Raw genomic sequence first — 23,864 nt, forward strand, 5'->3', positions numbered from 1 at the left:
ACTTGGGACTCCTGGCTTCAGGGGTGCAATCAATCACGATGAAGTAGGTGTTGTCAAGTGGTGCTGTGTGGTAGAGACATGCAGGTATAAAGATGAGGAAGCAGATACTGGATGGGTCATGATGTTCAAAGACCTTTCTCCAGCAACCCAGCCAGGCACCGTAGCCTCCCCAAGCAGAACCACCAGCTGGGGGGCCAAGGGTTGAAACTCCAGAGCCTGTGGGAGACATTTCACATCTGAACAGTAGCAGCATGCTTTCTACTCTGTCCACCTGGCTTCCTAAGCACTATGCAGGCATGCACACCATGGCATCTCGAGAGAAGGGCATGCTTGTCCTGATTTTGCATGTACAGTAACTGATGCCTTTAGCGGTCAGTTGTGGGTGAAGCATCCGATGGCAGAGCCTGCATGCAGACCTGGGAAGCCTGACTTCGGTCTCATTGTACTTCCTAGTGATCCACAGGGCTTGTGCATTGAAAGAACGCTTGCTAATACATTAATCATTTCCCAGATGAATCTTCACAACATGAACTCTTCAGAAGAACTCCTAAAGATTTAAAAAAATAAATACAACTAAGAGGTGTTGGGAAATTGGATGCAGAAACTTTTTAAAGTGACTCTAAATATTTTAATCCCTTATTAGTTAATGCTGTTTTGATTTAATCAAAAGCAGCCCAGGCACAATAGCCTAAGAATCACCATTCCATCATCAATGTTTAATGCCCAGAGTTTGGACTGGGAGACCAAGCAGGAATCTGATCTCCCAGAGTACATTCCCCTGGACTTCTGAGAGAGCTGTTCACCCAGAGGCACAGAGTAGTCGCGTGATTGGAAAACAACAACGGTTTCCTCTGAATGCACTAAAAAACACCCACATATGAAGAGTTTAGCTTGTCTTTGAGGTTTGGGAAAATGTTCCTTTTCTCTGGTTCTTTGTTTTACAAGGTTTTTTTTTATTATTTTGTTTTAAATGACTCAGTTTCTATGGTTGTAGCATAGTGTTCAATTTGTTGGGTCAATACAGAAAGAAAACAAAACTTGAAGCCTAGTCATCTGGAGGCCTGGCATCAGTTTCAGCTGTGGACCTTTGGTGAGTAATGCAATGGCCTTGGGCCCCTGATTCCTTGCTGTGGAAGGAGAAAGTGCAGCCTGCTGCTCTCTGTGGGATGTTGCCAGTTCTCAGTCTGGCTCGCCCATGACCGCTTACTCCTATTTAACAAAAGCATGGGAGTCAATGTCCTTTCATTCCCTTTTCATTAGTCAAACTATGACCCAGCTGTTTTAAAGAAACAAAGCATAGACAAGCAAATAAAAACAAACCAAAGATTTAATGACATAGGAGTGCCTTGCTCTTGCAAATTCCAGCTTGCCTAATCAGTCAGCTCTCTTAACAGCTCTCTGAGCAGCAGTGACTCAAGGATCCAGACCCCTATCATTCTCTTTCCCTCTCCCTGGGTTAGGGGTGGAATTCAGGGCCTTACCTATGTTAGGCAAGCACTCGGCCACCAAACTACTCCCTAGCCTTTCTCATTCAGCATTTCCTTCCTTCCTTCATTTTTTCCTTCCTTCTTTCCTTCCTTTATTTTTTTCTTCCTCCCTCTCTCCCTCTCTCCCTCTCTCCCTCCCTCCCTCCCTCCCTCCCTCCCTCCCTCCCTCCCTCCCTCCCTCTCCTCCTTCCCTCCCTTCTTTTCTTCAGAATTAGTTGATTGCCTGTCAGGTAATGATGTCAGGAAACATCTGTTGAGCAGTGTCACTCCACCACTGAGCCTTGTCCTTACCCCTCTGAGTCTGGGTAGCTAAACCTCATTTAGTCATCAAAAACATACACAATGGCTTCAACACAACAGCTTCTTCAGATTCTTGGTAGTCAGCACAAGTTTTCTCACACAGTGGGTGACAAAAACAAAAAAAAAATTGTACTTACTACCATTCAAGGTTGCATTTAAAATGAAGTCATAATCTAACATTTTTTTGACAAATGTAATTCCAAAACTTAGTATGATAACGTGAATTTGTTTGAGGTCCAGTCAAAATGTTCACCTCCATGTGTCAGAGTCATGGGCAAACTTTGATTTCCAAAGTGCAACCAGCCTTCAGACAGCTTGCATGTCTCTAGATTGGTGATGCATCATTGGTTGTTCGCCAATGACAGACTTGAAGCAAGTGAATCTTGCATCCCTGACTAACCTCATGAGCACACCTCAGTTTTTTCAGTCTCTTCCTTGGCCTCCTGATATTTGATCCTCTCCATCTTGGCCAAAGGCCTCTAGCTCCTGTACACTGCTGTGAGTTTGCTCCTTGGTGTCACGTGTTCCGGGCTGTCAGTGAGGGCCAGGGATTTCTCCCACACTCAATTCCTGAAAAGACCACAGACCACATCACTGGACACCATTCTGTTTAGCCAGCCTCTAAAGAGCTCAGAAAAGGCATGTTTACAGTCATAACACACCTGTCAGAAGGTTCCAGACTCTGGAGAAATAGGGGGCCAGTTCTAAAGGGCACACACAGCTAAATTCTGCAGACTGCATCATCAGCCCATCAGTTGGGAAACTAATCCTAGTCTAAATTAGTATTTTGATCCTGTCTCTTTTTAAGGCAAGAATACTCAAATGACCCTGCCCTGGCCACAGAAACCTAGATATTTTATCCAGGGACAAGGGTTGTTCTTTGTTTTTCTGGTAGAAAAGAGCCAAAAAGGACATTCTTGACCCTGATTCTTTCTTGCCCTGTCTTGACCGATTCATGCCCTAGAACCCAAGTAGCTCTTTGTGAGGTTACCAGGAGCTGATAGGCTTCTGGGAGTGGCCAGGAGCATTGCAAAGCTGTTGGAGCAGACATCAAGTTTCAGAGTCAATGCCAAGGACTCCAGATCCACACTCTTTATTATGTAAGAAAAACAAACACCTATTTGTTTAAACCAGTGGTGTCATTTTCACTGAAATGTATTCATTGTACATTTATTTTACTTTATATAGGACTTCATTACACATGGAAGAATGAAAGAGATTAAATTAGGCTCTTTATCCATTCATCTAGGTAGTCCTTTTGTCCTTTAGTTTTCAGTATACACTTACCTTGCACAGGAGATTTCATTGTGGCATTTCACATGTGTGTACAGTATACATTTACCAAATGTACTTCACAGTCTTCTTATCCCCGTCACTTCCATTGCTCTTCCTCCTCCCAACTTGTCTCTCTTCTACTGTTGTGTCTTCTTTTTTAATCACCCTATGAGTTTCATTTGAGTTGCTCACAGAAGGGTTGGTGAGAGGATGTTAATGGGAAAGCATGATATATGGCAGGTGGGCGAGCACTAGCAGTGGCTACACCAATGAAGAATTGTTTGCTGCTTCCCTGGCAACCATTAATTGTAAATAATCCTCCTGGAGTGAAGGAACCTCATGAGCATTTCCCTTTCTCATGACAAGATATCTGTGGGCCCAGTCTTGTGTAAGTAATTGCACAGTTGTGAATTCTGGGGTACAGCAGCCACCGTGCCATCATGGCTTGGAAGTCTGTGCTCCATACCATTCCCTACTTGCCTTTGGCTCTTCCATTCTTTCTGCCCCTTCTTCCGTGAAGGGGATTCCTGAGTCTTAAAGGGGGAGCTACAGATGTCCCATTTATGGCTGGCCATTCAACAGTCACTTGTCCCCAGCACTTTGTCTAGTTAGGAGTCTCTGTATTTACCATCCATTGCCTACTGCCAAAAGAAGCTTCTCTGACCAAAGCATGTACGGTGGCACTAATCTACGGGCACAAACACTGTAATTTAGGAGGAAGTTTGATGGGCACATCATATCCACTTAGAAAAACAAAAACACAGCTTCCTTACTAGGGCCTGGGACTCCACCGGCCACAGGAGTCTGGCTGAGTTTACAGTACCCGATGTAAATTCCCCATCCTCCCATGGAATCAACCAGAAGTTGGATGGTTACCCACACAACAGACTCGCCACTGTTGCACCAGTGGTGACACCTTGCCTGGCTGGTCAGTATTGCTGCATTTGGGGGTTCACAGCTGAGTAAGTCTGTTGTTGACAACACTAGTCCTCTACATAGCACCTTCCACTGTGGGGCCCAGCAGGGAGGAAACTTGCATCACACTTCCAGTGTGATCTCGTGATGCCTTGTGACCACAGCATGTGGTGTCTTCAGCAACATGATCTTATCATCTAGTTCTGGTGGTTAACCAACAGCAATGCCAATTGCCTGTATGGTTTTAGGGGTAGCAGAGGCCTCCCTGACCAACAACTCATAGCCAGTAGCTAACTACTGGCATTGGAGATTTTATTTAATAGCCTATGGCACTAGGGATATAATCACCCATTCAAACAACTTTTTAATTTTATCTGTTATATGTTTGTGTGCATTGTGGAGGCATGCACCTGCCCTGGACACAGCACACACACACCACAAAGGTCAGAGGTGGGAGGATCTAGGAGGAGCTGGAGGGGAAAAATATTAACAAAATATCTTGTATAAAAATAATTGTTTTTAAAAAAGAGAATGTGTCTTATTCTCACCTTCCAGGATATTGTTCTAGTATCCTTAGACACACCTACGAGATTGTAAGAAAAGCATGGCAATTACCTTTCTTTGTAAGTATAAAATCATTTCAAAGCAAGACAGTAGAAAATCATTATAACATTCAAGAAAACAAAACTAAATTCTTGGTGATGCTGATTCTTATGGTTTAAGTATCAAGCCCATAAGTGAGCTATTATATACAGAAAAAATAGCAATACAAAATTAATGTACACTTTTAAAAAGATTCATTTTATTTAATGAGTGTTTGACCTGGATGTAAGCATATAAACCTCTCATTTTCCTGGTGCCCTTTGAGGCAAAAAGAGGACATTGTATTGTCTGGAGTCACAGACAGATGTGAGCCACCATGTGAGTGCAAGGAACTGAGCCTAGGTCCTCTGCAAGAGCAGCAAGTATTCTTAACCACTGAGCCAACTCTCCAACCTTGCCTTTAATCTTCAATAGCTGCTCTGTTTCAGCCCCAAGCTTTTAATAAAACAAGAATCCATCATTCATTCATTCATGCACGCATTCATTGGATGAAATTTGTTAACATCTGCCTTGCATATGATGGTGCTCTAGTCTTCTCACTGAACTTTCACCCCATGGCATGCTTTACAGTTGTGAGACCTGATTTCTGCAAGGTACATCTAGAAATATCAATGATTTTCACAAAGTCGCCATTTTTCTCCGCACTCCCTTTTGGAAAATCCTTCCCCATCTCCAGAAGTCAGAGGGTTAAGCCCCCATCACCCAGCTTCCCAAGATAGAGCTGATGAGGAGAACCCCTGGTCCAGTGTGTGCAACCAGGTTCTCTTTCCTGGGGACCAAGAAGAGAAAGATGGAGGCATCATGAGCTCCGTTGGGGGGCGTGGTTGCATTGAGAGGATATGAATAAAGCTTCAGGGTGAGGCCATTGGAAATGGTGGAGCCATAGAAGTGACTGAGCAAACAAAGCAACTCATAGGAAGAGGACCAGACACAGCAGAATGAGAACTCTCCACAGACACACGTAGAACCAGATAGCATTGCCTTCCCAGAGGTCTCCTGATCAGAACTGGTACAGAACCCAGTTGGATGCTGTGTGATACCTTTTACATCCATCCAATAATTCTTTTATCACTGGAGCCTTCCTGGTAGAGCCCCTCCTCTTTTAGCCAACAGCTGCCGAGGCGGAAAATGAAGATCAAAGCTATCAAACCAGGTATACATAACAGCTGCTCCATTTAAGGTAACACAGATGTGGTCATAGTGGATTACCTAAATGTGATATCAGTTTTCTTGCTAGAAGATATTTGAGTGAAAATTGTTAAGTGAACTAAGATCTTCCTACTGACTCATGAAGAGAATAAGTGAGCAGCTGTGGTCCTGAGAACATGCAAGTAGAAGTGACCCTTGGGAGACCTTGCAGGGTTTAGAGGGCTGGACTGCAGTAATATTGGTTTCAAGGAATTTTTAGAAGAATTCTGACAGCCCCTACAGGTCAGTCTCTCACAGGCCTAAGAAAATATAGTATGAAAATACCAGGTAGGAGGAAAGAGAATTATTTTAAAATGATAAAGGAGTAAAAGCCATGAATAAGGAGGAGGGAGCCTTCTAGAATACTTTAAGGAGGCTTGCCACACTCAGGGAGGGGGTCAAGTGAAGAACTTCCATGGGGCCAATAGTAGCTTCTTGATTTTTTTAACATAACTGGCGCATGAGCTAAGGATGTCTGGCGTTAAGGTCTGCTAAGCTCCACCCCCCTTTGAAGGGAGATGTTATTCTGTATGTCTCTCTTATTGGTTGATGAATAAAACACTGACTGGCCAGGCAGGAAGATAGGCAGGACTAGGAGACAAGGAGAATTCTGGGAGGTGTAGGCAGAGGAGGAATTGCCATGTAGGACAACAAAGGACTAACAGGTCCAGAACCTTCTTTGGTAAGATAAGACCACATGGAAATACTCAGATTAATAGAATTGGGTTAAAAATTAAGAGAGAGCTAGCCAATAAGAAGCCCAAGCCACCAGCCAACAGTATTATAATTAATATAAGTCTCTGAGTGTTTATTTGGGGCAAGGTGGTTGTGGAAATGGGCGGGAAACCCCTCAACATCCCTTAGTGAAGTACAGGGGTGACCATGCCAGTAAGAATCTATTACCAGTGGTCTCAGCTGAGAAGCTGGACGGAAAAGGGAGGAATGCAGAGACACTCTGTGGAGAAGAAATCCTTGTCCCCACACATCAGTGGCCTTTAGGGGTAAGCCTTAGTTCACCAGGCAGTACCGAGACTGTATGAAGAATCAATGCTATTATCTTGAAGCCCAAATTCCATCATACAAAAGTTACACACATTGCTTGCATTTGAGTGCTTTATTATATTGGAATTGCAGTGATATTAACATTTGTACAAATGCACAAAATCTTGTCTCTTCTTGCTAGAAAGAGAAGTAAAAATCTGGCCTAGTCGAACAGTCTTAATGAACTCATTGTCCACTGGTAACAATAAATGTGTTCACAATGCAACAAAAAGCTAAACAGAAAATTAAACACAATAAAATGCTGCAGCAAATATTTACACATATGTACCCCCCAAGTTTTTTTTCTCCCTCCAATTGGAAGGTGGTTGCTTTACAGAAAGACATACAAACACAAAGGCTTTGCTGTTTACAATGACAAACAACCCCAAGTCCAGAACTTAAAGTGACGGCACCTTTTTCTGGGGGGCAGGGACTTTTTCAGTCAACACTTATTTTACACAGTGCTAAACTTCTTTTATTCTATTATATTTTTGGACAATGTTTCCATTCCAATTGTCCTAGAACATTGTGTTTGAACAGAGCCATTATTTGGGAGTCTTTTCAGAAGATCCCAAGTATTATGTACTCTCTGTGGAGAACATTTCAAGCTTATTTTTTTCCCCTCAGAAACAATCTTCAAAGGCAGTGTTCCTCTCTGTGAGGCAGAGGAGATTAGCAGAGGTCCTGGAAAGGCAGGGGTGGGCAGGTCTTCCTGCCTGCAGCTGCTTGGGAAGGGTCCTTTCCCTTGATTCCCTCCACGGAGCACCACTACTTTCTCTTGCAATTTTAGCAGTGTGGGGCATTCAAAAGGAGCAAATGAGAATCTAATGCATTGATTGTGTGGAAGATTTTAATGATGTAGTTAAAGCTAATTTATTCAGGTCCCACATTCTCCAATGTGAGGTGAAACGATTTTATGTTTTAAAGAATCCCTATAAAGTTCTAGGATAAAAACCCAATGCAGGGAAACCTTAAATGGCTTAGGAAGAAATTCCTAGGTCCTGACTTCTAATGAGCTAGACACTTTAACTTGGTTTAAATATAGCAGTCGATTATCGATTCCCTTCCTGATGATAAGCTTGGAAAGGCATCAGAGGGCCACTTACTGGTATTAATGTTTGAACAAAGGCTGGCAATTTGGCTTTACTCTATCTTCAGTTTGCAGTTAAATAGGTTTTTCTTTTTCAAAAAATAGATGATTTATAAGGAAAAAATATATAAACACTCTTTAAGCAATTTGGCTACAAGCATTACATCACTGAAAAATTCCACAAGGAATAGCAAGAGACTTTGAACACATGGACATATTTCTATTGTCACAACATGATGAGCTAGGCTGATTTGAGAAGTTCTTTGTGTGTGTTTTGGTATTGGATTTTTACTCCTAAGTTTATTGCTCCTTTGTCTTCTGCTCTTTCCTTAGGCTGTAATTATAAAACAGAGGTGCTGTCCTTAATCACACTACAAGGCAACATTATATTTTTGAGACCTAGGAACGAGAGCACAGGGCCACCATTGCTTCATGAGCCTTATGAAAACTATGGCTAGGACACCAGCGAAGTGTGCACCATGGCACACGAGAGGAGAAGTCTCCTGGCTTACCCAAGGTACTTTGGTTTAGAGGATGAGATAGAAAATCCTAAGTGTGGCTTAGTTGCTGCCTCACATCTGTTGCATAATATAGCAATTTTCAAAACCATGCAAGAGAGAAAGAGATCAAGTGGCCAAATCATATTGTGTCTTGGCAGCTCTGGCTCTTGGCATTCTTGGAGCACGCTACAGGAGGCCGTGAGAAGAGCTGCTTAGCCACGCTAGGAATGAGTGCGTACACATGAACCTGGTGTAAATATTTTAGAAAGTATTTGAAACAGTGCCGCACGGGGCCTTCACAGAACACTTGTAAAGGGTGGAGTCAAGGCAAGCTGAAGGTCAGGAACGAGGTTAGAGACAGAACAGCAAGGGGAAAGGGACCAAAGAGCTAAAGTGCGACTTTAAAATACAATTATTTTCAAAGCAGAAGAGAGGTTCTAAGTCACTGCTGTGGCATAGGCATGGCTTTACTTAGGGAAGGTGGCTTCCTTTCCCATTCCGATATGACAAAGGGACAGAGTTTGAAAGACCTAAAGCTGCTGCACGTTGTTCGGGATGGGCCAGGAGCTCCAGGCAGCTGAGTAGTCCAAGGTGTTCTTGGGAATGGTTGTGCAGCGAAGAGAAGGAGGAAGGCATTTTTTTTGAAAAAAAAAATGAAAGAGAAGAAAAACTAAGAAAGTTGTCCTGGTTCTCGTCACTGATGCCCTTTAGTCGAATTTGCTTCCTAAATGAAAGCACTTACTTTAGAAATGAAAAGAAGAAAGAAATGTTTTAAAAAGAAAACAACCTTGTTCAGAATGTAGATTAACCAGTAATGCACAGAGCAGCCAGCAAGCCTCCAAAGGTCTACGCACAGAGATCTGAGCATGGGCTTCCAGCAAGGGATGGAAGTAGCCATCCAAGACCCTGAAAAATGGCACCCTAGCGAGGGTAGTTTATTAAGGACTAACATTTTCAAGACACGTAGACCCTACAGAAGAATACTGTTCAAATGGAATGTTTAAAATAACATTTATTAATAAATATCTTATAAATTCTAAATTAATAGATTCCTGTTCAAATTTTGCTTTGGTCCTTGAATCCCACTGTATACACATACATACATACATACATATTTTCTTAGATGGTTTTATTACTCAAAGAGAGGGACATTCTACCCTAACTGGAAGGCTAGTTTTATAGCAGTTACTGGTGCTTCAAACAAAATAATCCCAGCTAAGGGCTGTTTTATTTTTTGTTTGTTTTTGAACTGAAGCTGGTTTATGATTTTAATGGCAAACTCTAAGCCACTACAATTTATTTTACTATCAGGCAACGGTCACCTGACCACTCCCACTGACACCTCTCTCGGGACTTGCATTTTATTTAGGGACTAGATAAAGTTGCAAGGAGCACAGGCTGAGTTAGTTACCCAAATTCTCACCACACACACAGCACATACTACTGATCTCCCACAGGTTATGTTATATGGTAACCTGCACATGTTGACATAAGGGTAGGAAAGGGAAGACGAGTGGCACCAGGGAACCACATGTAACTCCACATCTGGCTTTGAGATGAGAACATTCACCCAGGGCTGGGTTGAGGAAGGTATCAACGAGAGACAACGTGAGAATCCACGAGGCAGAAATACTCTAGGGCAGACTAAGTTACCAGCTCTCAGCACATTCGGCAGGGAGGGACTGGAGAAGTGCCCAGGAGGCTGGCCCGTACTTGAGAATCAGATCCCTTGATAACAGAGCCACAGCCATGCAGGAGTAAGGAGAGGCAGTGTTCCTGGGGCTTCCCTCTCCTCTTTTGGATGGGGGACTCTGAAGGTCGTCGTCATCTCTGATACACAAAAAGTCTGCTTGGTTGACATAGTAACTGGCTGGGAGGAAAAGATAATGGCACTAAAAGGATGCTGCCCTGGGTGGCCAGTGCATGACAGGCACTGCCAGGGACATTTCAGAAAGGCTCTGCCATCCAGCGAAGGGTGGGGTCTTTACTAGGGATAGACTGGGAATTAGAGTTCACCAAAAAGAGTTTTTCTCTTTAGGGATGTAGGAAGTACGGACAACAAGCTGGAACCCTCACTGCAGTATCCCCCTTCTCCAAACAAACACACCTAAAGGACTGCACGTAACAAGAAGGCAGTTCATTCTAATTACATGTTGAGAAAGGGCTGCTGTGTGCGGTGGCTTGCCTACTTAGCATAAAAAACAGACATAATTAAGCTATAAATTATGCACATCAGTCAAGCTGTCGCTGAATTAAGAAAACGCAGGCAAGTTCTTAACTGCAAAGCCTGCCTGTTTAACAGCTAAGTGTTTCAGTTGAGAGGTGGAAGAGGAGTAAACTAAAATTGTCATTTCTGCGGCAGGTCACTCCCTGGACATTGTGGCAGTACTAGTGGATTTAAAGAAAGAAAAAGAAAAAAGACATCCATGTCTTCAAGTGCTATACATGCAGGCAGGAGAGAATGGCTCTTGTTTACTCAAAGCTCTGCCACTCCAACTCCCCCCCCCCTTTGTCTTTTGAGGGGAACAGAATATCTACCTGGTCTAAGGAAGGAATTTTGCAGAAGGTTACTTTTGATTTCAAACCAGAGCAATGAATATTAACTTCTTTCAAATATAAGGATTAAACATTTCCTAGGAAGACAGTTAGGTTAAACCATTCAGTTACTGCCGGAATTTGGGAAAAGTACTAACAACATGTATTCAGTATTTAAAATACTTGAAAACGATACACTTACATTTCCTAAAATACAATAGAAAATCCTGTGCACCACATCCTCTTTCTTCCCTTTTCATTTTTCTTTTTTTTTTCGTTTTGACTTTTTTTTGCATTTGTTTTTTTAATCTTAGGCCATTTAGCCAAGTCGTAAGCTTTACTGAACAGTCAAACTTGTCTCTCAAAAGCACAGCATACATGGAAAAATTGTTGATAAATATTGATTTTAAAAGTAAGTTATTAGATAAAACTGAAACTAGTTATAAAAATCATGCTTCGGAGCCCTCATATTTTCTTTTTTTCCACTAAAATAGATTTTTTTAAACTATAGTGAGCGAAAAAGTATATCCTTCCTTTACTGAACTCTTATAAAAGTGACAGCTTTTGTAAAATACTGTTCTTTTTAAAACCTACACTGTTCATAAACACACAATACCTGCACACACACTTGGGCACACACATTCATGTGCCCGTACACACACACACACACACACACACACACACACACACACACACAGAGAGAGAGAGAGAGAGAGAGAGAGAGAGATTAGGAGGTGAAGTATTTGGGCGGAGATGAAACACCAGCATATGCCTAGGCTGCTAGTGAGAAACATTAGCCCCTGTTATTTGTGAAACACGATATTAAAACACCAGCAGAGCGGAATGGCTTGTTTCAAGGAGGCACAACTGTGGCTCGGGTTTGATCTGCTTTTCATAATGGACAAGTCCATGGAAGTTGCTGAAAATATAAATCAGAACTGTTCACAGGAGTGCATCAGCCTGGCCACCTCCACTGAATTTGATTGGCAGCCAAAGAGTCGGTCTGTGCTCACAGACTGCAAGCACCCTGCAGAAACACTGGCCTTGCTTTCTCCCTCTCTGTCTCCAGGAGTGAGCCTGGTTTTGCCCACCAGAACAGCACAGTTCCATAGGCTTAGGAAAAATAATAATGATAAATCTTAGGCTATTAGCAGCTGATGATTGAACAATGTAATCTGTGTAGTGAACAGAGCCCTTCTGAACTATTATAGAGTACATGGATTTTTCAACATTATAGACAGGCCATAGAAATGAGTTGTAATTCGAGGGTGTGATGTCAGAGCCCACATCCTAATTTGAACTTTCACAGTTGGGGCTTACAAAGTCCCTTTCCCTAGTGTCTCCACAGCTGGCATTCAATAGTGCTTCACCTATAACCAAACCACTTTTTATTTGCTCTGGTTATTAAAAACATTAAATCAGGCACATTAAACATCTCCTGGTTACTATTTTGTAAAAGGCAAGAGTTGAATGAACTCCAGCTGTGGATTAAACTCAAGTGAAGCAATGGCTAGGTCCACAGTTTCAAGACTTGTTTTTTTTTTCTTCTTTAAACATTATTTTCTTCTTCACATGCAAAGCAAAAGGGGAAAGGGCAAAACAAAGGAAAGTCAAAACAAAGAGTAAATAAGGAATCCAGGGAAGGGATAGTGGAGAAGAATATTGGACATTTGAACAGTGGATAAGAGCAGGAGAGAGCTGAGATGCTTGGTGGCTTTCTTGGGTCCTGGGTGGACCATAATTCCTTTTTTTTTCTAGCAAGAAAAAAACTCAGGAAGGCCCATGTGTTCATCTGAGATTCTGGTGACATCACAGCACAAACTCAACATGAGTTATGACATCATCAGATTTCCCACCCAGTTACTGTGGGTCCATCTCACTTGACATCTGCGCATACCTCATTTTGGCTAAAAGCTGTAGTTTAACAAGATTCCTTGTTCCAGGCAAAGGGTTGGACTGGAAAGAATGAAACTATGGCTATATACAGGAAAGATTCCATTTATAAACAAGAAACTGGTACCAGAAAATTGGAGAAAAGCACCAAGGCGCTTCCCAAGCTGATAGATATTCATTGCATAACTCCCTTTTTCTTATATAACTAAGTATAAAAGACAACATTTCCATAACAACTATAAAAATGAAGGCCAGTCTTTGAAAGAGCTGAGGCGTCTTCCAGGTTTGAGTTAATTCTAAAAATGCCCTTTGGAGAAAGGATGTAAAGCATGCCCCAACTCTTCTCAGAGGCCAGGTCTGACCACTGCCTTTAAAGAATAGGATTGAGGTCTGTTCTGTGAGTCGTGAGCTGACTGAGGGTGGAGCTCCCCACGACCTCGCTGACGGCGGAGGACGTAGTGATGGTGTTATGCTGGATGACTGGCTGCTGTGAGCATGCCGGGACAGGGCTCGCAGGAGGACTGCTCTCTGGACCTAGAAGAGAACACAGACACACACAAATAGAGCTTTCTTGTGGGAACTCCTGGGGAACAAATAAAAACGTTATTAGGCATTTACTTCATGTAGAAGAGTTTCACACATTTTCTTCTGGAAGGAACGGCCAAAACTTCATTTTAAACCAAAGTCACAAGCTCAGCCTCCAGGTTTATAGCTATGTGTAAAACCATACTTTCTCCACCAAAGTGACTCCTTGTGCTTGAGTCTTGTTGTACGAACTTCCCCATTTTGTATTTTTAGATAGCCATTTGTATATTAAATGTGGAAAAATACTCACATGTGTTGAGAGAATCTGTGTGTTGCTCAATCTAAAAAATTATTTGAAAACAAATTGACCTTCAGCCATGAATCATTCTTCTTCCCACCATCACTTATACAACTAGAATCTAGTCTACTGATATTCCAGGTGCAGAAAATAGAGACAGGAAAAGGGGCCCCACTTTGCCTGCTGGAAACATCCCAGGAACTTGCCAGACTGGTGGGCAACAGGCAGCATCTCTTGAGACATTGGGCATGAGTCACCCAGTGCTGCCTCCCAGCCTGCAGAGTTCTCAGCATGAAGAACAGGCTGCTGGTAATTGGACCCCCACAGACTAGTTTCTTCCTGACTACAAAGCTTGAATTTGGTAATGCAGAAATGCCAGAAGTTATCAGGAAGTGGTAGGCGTGGTGCTGGAGAGGTCAGGAGAGAATGCCCAGCAACCCCCCATCTTCCAGCAGGAAAGCTTTTAATTACTCAGTAATTCCAGTATATCTTCCTACGCGTGCAACCTAGACTGTATTTTTCCATTTTAATAAAATTCAGTGCAAAATTGGTGACAAAAAAATGTGACTTCTGAAGAACGAACAGTGACTTACTTAAATATCCTTGCGATTCTTTCTGCATGGCTGTAATTGGGCAGTCTTTATGTGTTAACAATAGCTGTTTCAGCTGGGCCACCTCATTTTTCAACATGGACACTTCATTCTGGAAAGACATATTAAAATTGTGTTGAGCAGGCCGAAAGAATGCAAACACAAAGTCCCATCCACTTTCAACAACAAAATCATCCAACTTTATTGTCTGTGTCTAAACGACATTAAGAATATTATTTGGAAGGATTGATCTGAATTTTATAGCTTTCCTTCAATTTGTCCCTTTAATTTGCTATGGGTCTTTTGAAGAGGCCAGAGTTTAACTCAAGAAATGAACCCTGCTTAAAAAAACAGACCATACCCTTTAAGTGATGGACCCTGGAACCAGGTTATATAGGTGAGAGTCCCTACTCTTCACTGACCATGCAACTGGAGATAGATAAAACCTATCTATAGCTAACCCCAACCAACCTTATTTATAGCATCTAGAAAGTGGAATTAGAAACAGAACAATGAACAAAGAGCTTGGTGACACCCATGCCATGAACTTGACTTTCCAGGCACAAATAAATGAGAGAAGAACATTCCTAGGAATCTAGAAGTTACTTGAAAACTTTGGACTGTTTTTATTTTAAAAGAATATCTCCCATTTCCAAATGCATTGGGAGCATTGGATTCAACTGCACACTGAATAGATCCCTAATAAACTAACAAACCTCTCAACTGCAAAAGCTCTCTCCATTACCCTTCAAACTATAAAAAATGGTAATAAAAGAAATTCACCTAAGTATGAATAAATCACTTAATGGTACAGGAAAATGGTTCTTAAATCTGAGAGCATTCATGAAGTCAAATGGTACCTCCAACTTCCCAGTGAGTATGATTAATAGGGACTAGCCATAGCCCAAAGTGACTTTCCACAATTCTGGGGCAAGTGGAGCAACTTTATTGTACAGGGAAATTCCCATCAGCTATCAACCAGCTCTACTTTGAACTATACCTGAATGACGATGTGTAAATAACCTTCTTTGTTTCATCCACCATCAAGCTCTCCCTGTCTTTAAAATAGTATGTAGGAAAGGTTCACCTTTAGTCAATATATATATATATATATATATATATATATATATATATATATATATCTTTTAAAGTCCTGTTTAAAAAAAAATGACTCAAACTGAAACTGAGAACTCTGAAATGTCACACTCCATGCATACTTTAGCAATGATGCTTTTCTGAACACATCATTCCTGACACCTGTGCGCCTAGCAAAACTCTCAGCTGCAAATGATGAGACAATGGCACTTGGAAAATGAACAGAAAAGCCACCCTGCTTCTACTGTGGCCTAGAAAACAACCAGCAAAGTATGAAAACCAAACAAACATGGGGGTAGTTCCATGGGTCAAGGTGCTTGCCACCAGGAGTGAGGACTGAAGCTCAATCCCTAGGGTACACAGGGTGAAGGAGAGAATCAACTTCTACAAGTTACCACTGATCTCAGCAAGTGTGACATGGCCCATGCATACCCCACAATAAATAATTTTAAAATCAGCAAACAAAACCAAACTGGATTATTTTGCTTTCTTAACACTTCTTGAATTAAAAATCAATCTTGTTTGCAGATGATGGCCATCTTGGAGAAGGCGAATAAGTTCCATTTTATCACCACTGTGCCCTGGACAGTGACCCTTTATAGACAACATTTGAGCTCTAGTCACAGTGTGTCCATTGCTTCTTTTTTGAAATACCAATAATGCCAATAGCTTTCCACATTACTGGTGGGAGCACATCCCAAACTCTTTCACGAAACACCTTCTGTTTCTACAAAGCAATTTTACTGCAAAGTAGCACATACATTCAGGCCTCCTACTGAAACCCTTTCAAACTATATGGCAGCAGCATTTTGTCCATGAGTAAAGAAATACTTCATTAATAAACCAATATGCTGTAAGTAGAAAAACTGAGGTCTGGAGTGGTGTAAAGTTCTGTAAGGATAAAGAACAAGAACTGAAGAGATGGCTCAGTCCTCTTGCAGAGGGCTTGGTTTGGGTTCCCAGCATCCACATCATTGCTCAAAACTCTAGTTCCAGGAGAATTACAATGCCCTCTTTAGTTTCCATGGGCATTAGGCATGCACATAGTGTATATACATACATGTAAGGAAAACACTTATATAGATGAAAAAGCAAATTATATCTAAAAAAGATGTAGGAACTCAGACAGCATTGTAAAAGCACCATCATTTAAGGATAGAGCTGAATATGCACAGATTTCTGATGTTAGTAATTGTGTTAGTTGGCCCAGTCACAGTTTTGACAACATCAACAGAGAGAAGCAATCAGTGCCTGGCTTGAACACACATTACTCTGATGCTGTGGGGAATAAGCAAAAGCCTGAAAGCCCTGGAATTCACAGGAAAAGTAGCTCACTCATAGAATTGAACATTATAATCAGGTATCGGGGCTGAAGTGCTTGCCTGGCATGGGCAAGGCTCCTTGACTGTATCCCTAGCACTGCAAACCAAAAAAAAAAAAAAAAAAAATGACACCACTGCTAAGGACAGAGGTAGGGGTTGACTTTCCAAGTCACTCCACCAAAGTCCAAACCAAGATGGATGGACTAGTTGAATTCTTCCCAGAAAGACAGCTTCTTATTCCAGAGTGATTTTGTGTTGCTTTTCTATTGAGAAAGACAATTACCTATCAAATGAAGGAGCTGATCTCCATCTTCATTTGGATATTCTCACAGATGCTTATACTCCAGGCCTTATGTCTCACAAGGAAGCCCCTTTTTTCCACCCTAGATGACCAGATATTAACAATGCACAGTGCATAGTCATAGTTTCATCACACACAGAGAAAACAAAAACAAAACAACCCCTGTGTGTGTGTGCACATGTGTACACACTCATACTGAAAAAGAGTGTCTGGAACCTTCATCAGATGTCACAAGGGCCCTTTAACTTGACAGAGGGCAAGAACTTGTGTCCTAGGGAGAGGAGACTAAATGGGACGCTCTGTGCAGACATGGAGACATGGCATCTTTAGACTCTGCATCCAAAGAAGACAGAAGCAGGGAATACACAAACACCAGACTGTGCTTCTAGTCAAAATCGTTTTCAAGGTAAGAGGACTAGAATCACCTTGAATTCATTTCATAAGAGAAAAGCCAGATAGCAAATGTTTCAAAAGTGCATGAAAGAAGTCAAATTTGGCCTAGCAGTTCAGCAAGGAAATAAAAGCCAGAACTGTGTGAGGCATCAACTCACTTTATGAATGAAGGAAAAAAAACACCTTTGAAGTTCACCTTTGTTGGTTGTCATGCCAGTTCTAGGTGCTCACATAAATAATAAAAACCAAGTATAACTAATAAAAATCTCTGGTTGAAGTCAATCTTTTGGGTTTTCAGCTGTGGAATGAATCTGAGGTTGCTCTTCTTAAAGCAGTTAGCTATTTAGATAATGCTGGTAAGATCGGGATGCCATCACAATGAAGTGTTTTTAATCCATAAATCTGCCTGAGGGTGACGCAGCAATCATGTCAAGGTGTTCCGACACTTCAATAGCATCCTTTAAATGGCACGTTCAAAATTCCCTGATAGGCGCCTTTACAGTTCATGGCTTTGGTAATGTCATTTTGTTATAGCATAAATCCACACTGCTTTTTGCTATAAGCTGGAGTTTGTGCCAAAAACATAATTACCACAAAGGGCCCAGAACCCCATCCCCCCTTTTAGATTAGCTGAGGGCAGGTTTGGTCCCCTCAGAAACAAAGGACTTTCAATTTGTCAAGCAACAGTTTCCATCTGGCCCGTTCCCTTGCCAAGTCCCAGACCTGGGTTTGTGTGTCTAAAATTTCAGCATCAACTTAGACCATGTGTCTTTGCACTAAAAAGGAAAAGCAATTACTTTAGTGGGTGACCAGATGATTTCCATATCCCCACCGAACACAAGTGACCTAGGAATGCCACATCGGCATCGATCTGTCACAGCAGTACAAACAGGCACAGACTCCTTCAATTCAAGGGCTTCTTAGAAGGAAAAGATGTCAAAGCAGTGGCTTAGGGCAACAGGCAATATGCCTAAGACCTCACTCTGATACTTACTGGTTGTATGACATTTGGGGTGACTCCTTACATCCAAAAACCTCAGTTTCTCCATATAGCAAAATGTCAGGTTAGGCATTTTCTAAGTTTCTCTAAATCCTACACCTGTGTTGACCTCTTGGGCAAAGATTTGCTGTGAAACCAGGCAAGGAAGACTGGGGTCTGCTTTTTGTTTTCCTAAGTCTTGTTTTTCCAACCGAGAGCTTAAGCAGAAGGTTCTATTCTGGAAAACAACTCAAAGGTGGCAGCTGGCCATTCGGACCTTGGATATTCCATTTGGCTAGGGCTTGTTTGCTTAGCACCTTCAATTTCTGTTTACTTAAAATTTGGCTCATGGAACCAGTCTCAAGAGAGACACCTTTTTCTTTTGACAGTGAGAGGAAAGGGGTCACTCAAAGGTAGGAAAGGCTGTGACATTCTCTCCTGCATCACAGGGCATGGTACACAATACACATTATAACAGAGAACATGGGACTGTTGTGGCTTCTGTCCCTCAGGTCCCTAGCCTGCAAGCAGTGGTTGAAAAACATCAGTAAGTGGTGTTTGTGATCTTTTTTGCTTTCCCTGTACTGATTTTGTAGCTGAAAGTTACCAGTGTCCGCTGCATAGACTCTCTAGGGCTGAGGTTTTTTTTTTTTTTTTTCTTTTTTCCTTTTAAATCTCAGTTCTTAGGACTGAGTACCTCTTTTTCTTGGCCGTCTTAGTTATGCGGGCCCTAAAATATTAAGCATACACACACACACAGTGAATTAGTGTCTAGTAAAGGGTAAATGTACTTTGTATATTTTTTGAAAGCAGTCATAAATAAGTATATGTCAAGGCCCAAACACAGCTGACCTCAGACTCAAGGGCATCTTTCTGTGCAGCTCTCTGCTGCGACTCTGCCCAGCAAAGATCCTGGAGTAAATCTTCAAGGATTCATTTGAATTCACACTGATTTAAAGTTTCGTATCTGACACATGTCTGCCGGCTCTGCATGGCTGTTTTTTTTTTTTTTTTTCATTTTTTATTTGAATTAGAAACAAGATTGTTTTACATGTCAATCCCAGCTTGCTCTCCCTCCCCTCCTCTCCCTCCACCCCACCCCCCAACTAAAACCCTGCCTATCACATACCCTTTCTGCATTGCTCTATTTTAAGGGACTTGCATTCAACTGAAGCTGACTTTTGTACCCCCACACTTTGCTCCAACCAGGGGGCCAGTGGCACTGTCTGGAGACATTGTGGTTGTCATAGCTGAGGGAGGAGTTTTCTCCTGATTCTAGAAGCCAAAGATGCTGTGAAACAGCCTAAGTTTCACTTGATGGAACAAAGATTCTCAGACTCAATAGCACTCAAATTGGAAACCCCAAGGGTCTCCACCATTCTCTTGTAGGCCTCAGAACTGCTAGGAATTCCTGCTTCACTCCTTGCTCAGCCAATGCCACAATGTGTGGTGGGTCTGCACAGCCCAGAGTACTCATTTATTTCACATATTTCTGCAAAGTAATTCATTATAAAATGATCTCCCAATAGTGTCTGTGAAACTGTAGATTTAATGTTGCAGTCATACCCCAATTTTTTTAAAAAAATTTATTTATATATGTGTGTGAATGTATGCCATGTGTGTACAGGTGCCCAAGAACGTCAGAAGATGGTATTAGATGCCCTGGACTGGAGGCACAGGCAGCCATGAGGCACTCTGTATGGGTGTTGGGAACTAATCTTGGGTCCCTAGAAGAGCAGCAAGTGCTCTTAACTGTTAAGCCATTTCTCCATCTCCCAATACCATTTTAAACACATGTCAAAGTGAAAATGTAACCAAGAATGCTGAAATGCTTATCCACACTCCTGTTAAAAGTTCCCTGCAGACAATCTGCCTGCCTGAGTGTAGCTGTGGCTTTGAAGGTGTCTAGCCCCAGACACCGCATTGTGGTTTGACACTGCAATCAGACCCTTGCCAAGTTGGTGAGGCAGCCAGTCTGTGGACACTCTACAGATAGGGAACTTGTTCAATGATAAAAACAAAACCAAAACACAAACAAACAAACACCCAGGGCAGGTCCTGTGCTAGAAGAGGGAATAGCCAAAAGGGAGGAGGTGCGGTGAGACTGTGTGCAAGAACTGGCATATGATCTTATTTTATGCAAGCTGTGCATTTTCTAACTTCATCATGTCTATCACAGAAATCGAGAGACATCTCATGTGTGTTTGTGTGGACGGGTTGAACTCCTGCAAGTTACTGAGTTCAGAAAGATACACCAATCTTCCTCTTTGATTTGTACACCGGATGCCATGAATCCTTTCTGTTTAGGGCAAATCACAAAGCAAAGACACCAGGGTTTGATGTCCCAAGTGCTCCTTTGAAAGGGTGCACAGATGGCTGGGGCTGTAGCTCAGGTGGCAGAGTGCTTGCTTAGCATTAGTGAAGCCTCGATCCCCAGCAACACATAAAATTGAGTGTGATGTAGCATTCCTGCAATGTCTGCACTCTCCGGCTACAGGCAAGGAGATCAGGGGTTCAAGGTCATGCTTAGATACATAGGAAGTTCAAGGCTACTGTGGGCTACACAATGCCCTCTCTCAAAAACAAATTAAATTAAATCTGCTTACAGGTGTTCTGAGACAGGCTGGAGAGACTGTCAGTTACTAAGGGGTACAATCTTTCTATTTGGGTCACCGATTCCCCCTTTCTTATGCCCATAGGTCCCTCTCAACTCTGGGAGGGCCTGGTTGTATCTAAAAGGCTTCCCAAGGTCCCCAAAGTTGTCATTTGTCAATCTTATTGCCACTTTCTCTGGAGAACCTTCCTGACGTTAGAACAAACACCTTGAATGGCATCATCGGTGTGAGGGGGTTCTCCTGAGAAGTACCACACACTAACTACTTTCCTCACCACACAGGACAACCCAGAAACAGCTGCTGTAGTTAAGTTCCTAGCTAAGCCACCTCTGGAAAGCAAAATTCACACAAGGTTCCAACATTCTTGAGTTTGGAATGAAGATGGAGACAGGCTTCACTTTCAGAGCACACAAAGCTAACAACAACAACACATGAAATATTCTTCCATTAAAAACAAAAATACAGACAACTGCTGTATGCCAAGGCACCCTCAGCCTGGTGCCCACACCGGAGGGCTTCCAGCAAAGCCTTCTGTGCCAGGGATCATGTTAGCTGCATCATAGACACAAGTTCACGTCTTCCCCCAACTCTGTAAAGCTGTTCCCGGTTGACACACGAGGAAACCAGCCAGTCAGCTTAACACTGCCAGTAGCCGCTGAACCCAGGTTTGAAGCCCTGCTCCGTTCTGTGTTAGGTCCCATGCATCCCTCATCTCTTGTGGGAGGACTGATGGCACCCAACTACTTTAATGATGCTGGATGAGAGGGCCTGGGGTTCCTCTGAGGTGAGGTGTGTGGTACAACCCCGCGGGTCAACAAGCGGCTGCAAGGCAGGAAATGCCAACCGTGACAAGGGCTCGGGGAAGGGATGGGACCGCACCTGAAGCTGCATGTTTGTCTGGGTGAGCTCTTCTGCTTTCTTTTCCAGTGACATCACCCAGACCTTCCTCTTCTGTCTGCAGCGGGTGGCGGCAGCCCGGTTCCTTTCCAGAAATTTCCTCCGCCTCTCATCCGGGTCCTCATCCACCACCCTTCGCCGGCGCCCCCCTGTGGGCTGGGGCGGTTGTATCGTCTGGGTTGGTTGCATCTGTTGTGTGGCTGGTGAAACCTGAGGGGAAGGAGAGGGAGGAGGTGACGGGGACAGGGAAGGACAAGTTGGATAAGGAAGACTCCCAAGCCAGTGTTACAAGAGCAAAGCTCAGGAAGCCAGTTGCTTTTTAGTAAGAACAGGAAACTTGTTCTCAGCGAATGGAATAAACAATGAAATCACATTTGTGAGAGCAAAGTCGCTGAACTGCAGGCTATGTATTTGGGTCAGATACAAGTGGGACTAATAGAAGGACACAAGCAGGTGAAACTTTTTTTCCAGACAGGCATTTGGAAGATCATGGGAGGAGGGGGCATTTGTTTCTCCTTCGGGTATTAAAACTGTTTTATTTAAGGTGCTTTAAAGAACGTTAAATTGGTAGTGGACTGCTACTGAGTTGAACATCAAGGTGACATCAAGGTTATTTCCATAATAGTGTTTTGTTGTTGTTTGTTTTGCAAAAAATCTTGCCGCAGGTTGTGGGCTCCTTTGCTTCCAAATGTGTTTAAGTCGCATCAGGGGAGCACACCCATGGGACACTGCCATTGTCACCCCTGGACTCCTATAGAAGAGCTTTGTAAATGCAGAAGGCAGTTGTGTTCCTATTTCCTGTTCCATTTTTAGTACCTAGGACTAAAGACCTACAGACTGCAGGCAGGTGTGGTCTTCAAGGTTGTCAAAGCTCAGATTTAGGAGGAGGGAGTCTCAGGAGAGCTTTCTAGCGACTCGGACAGGGCCTTGGAAAACTAGCAATTGTTGCCAGCATTCCTCCCCCTTACACACTGTAGGGTGAGACAGTGAGGACAGGTACCTCACACGTACGTACATTGTAAAGAAACACTAGGAGCAGTCACATACTTTATTAAGAAGTTTTACTAAGCTTTGGGACTCCTTGTAAGGTCTGCATGGGACTCCACAACAGGGAAAGGTTGGGGACCCCCACACAGACAGCTTTATTTCCCTCTAAGAGGCAGACACACACAGTACCTTGTGAAATTTCTACAACTCCTCTTTATATGTCTGGGCACCTAATGTTTTCGCTAATGCACCTCACTCCTTCTGTCCTGCCTCTCAGTCACCCAGGTTTACGGCTGTAATACCTATAAAGTTGTTTTACAAGAGACATTTAACCTACAGAAATAACAGGCAAAAAGTTTTCAAAAAACTTTGCTAACCCATTCCAACTCTCTGATTGAAATCAATCAGAGTGACTGTAATTGCACTAATAGTGGCTGCGGGCTGACATCGGTCAACTGATGGTGATATATTTTAGCCCTAAACTCTGTCAAACCTTCTATGGCTAAACTATAAAAGAATCAGGCTCAGGAGGTCGGTTGGATTGCATCTCTGTAATTTTATCTACAGCAAAGACATTTTCTGAAACTCTTTATTGACAATTCCTTTCCACCCAATCACAAAGGGATTACAAAATAAGTAAATTTTTTAAGGTCTTACTCACAGGGGTGGCTGCTGATGACATAATCTTTGCCATTGGCGGAGATGTAGCAAAGTGTGTCATGTCAGATGCTGACCCCTGAGCTAGCTAGCTCCTGCAGAACCAGGCAACAGCAGGAGGAAGCACGCTGACTTTTTTTTTTTTTTCTACCTGGCTGTTTTCACATCTACTTTTCTCTTATGGAATCTCTTACTACCAGTTCTATAACAAGATGAAATTAAGAAAAACTGGATTTTATTCTTCATCACAGCAAGGACCTCTCACTGCCATGAGCTACTCCCCTGATGTCAATTCCTTACATTCAGACACCTTTCCTGTACCTGCAGCCTATGTGCTAACTGAGGGGGAGTTCAGGCCCAACATGGGTCCCGGGCTTG

General features: G+C 42.6%; 1 protein-coding gene across 1 annotated transcript in view; it reads right to left on the minus strand.

Annotated features, from left to right (window-relative positions):
* Window positions 1–11,583: 11,583 nt before the first annotated feature.
* The window catches only part of Creb5 (cAMP responsive element binding protein 5), a 315,064-nt gene continuing 302,783 nt past the window's right edge, over window positions 11,584–23,864 (minus strand). The window contains exons 8-10 of the mRNA XM_035448718.1: window positions 21,825–22,052; window positions 14,244–14,352; window positions 11,584–13,361 (exon numbers count right to left, since the gene is read on the minus strand). Coding sequence (XP_035304609.1) covers window positions 13,198–13,361; window positions 14,244–14,352; window positions 21,825–22,052 — 501 coding nt within the window. The 3' untranslated portion in view covers window positions 11,584–13,197. The remainder of the gene's footprint in view (window positions 13,362–14,243; window positions 14,353–21,824; window positions 22,053–23,864) is intronic.

Source organism: Cricetulus griseus, chromosome 8 (genome assembly GCF_003668045.3).
Source record: "Cricetulus griseus strain 17A/GY chromosome 8, alternate assembly CriGri-PICRH-1.0, whole genome shotgun sequence".
Lineage (NCBI taxonomy): Eukaryota > Metazoa > Chordata > Mammalia > Rodentia > Cricetidae > Cricetulus > Cricetulus griseus.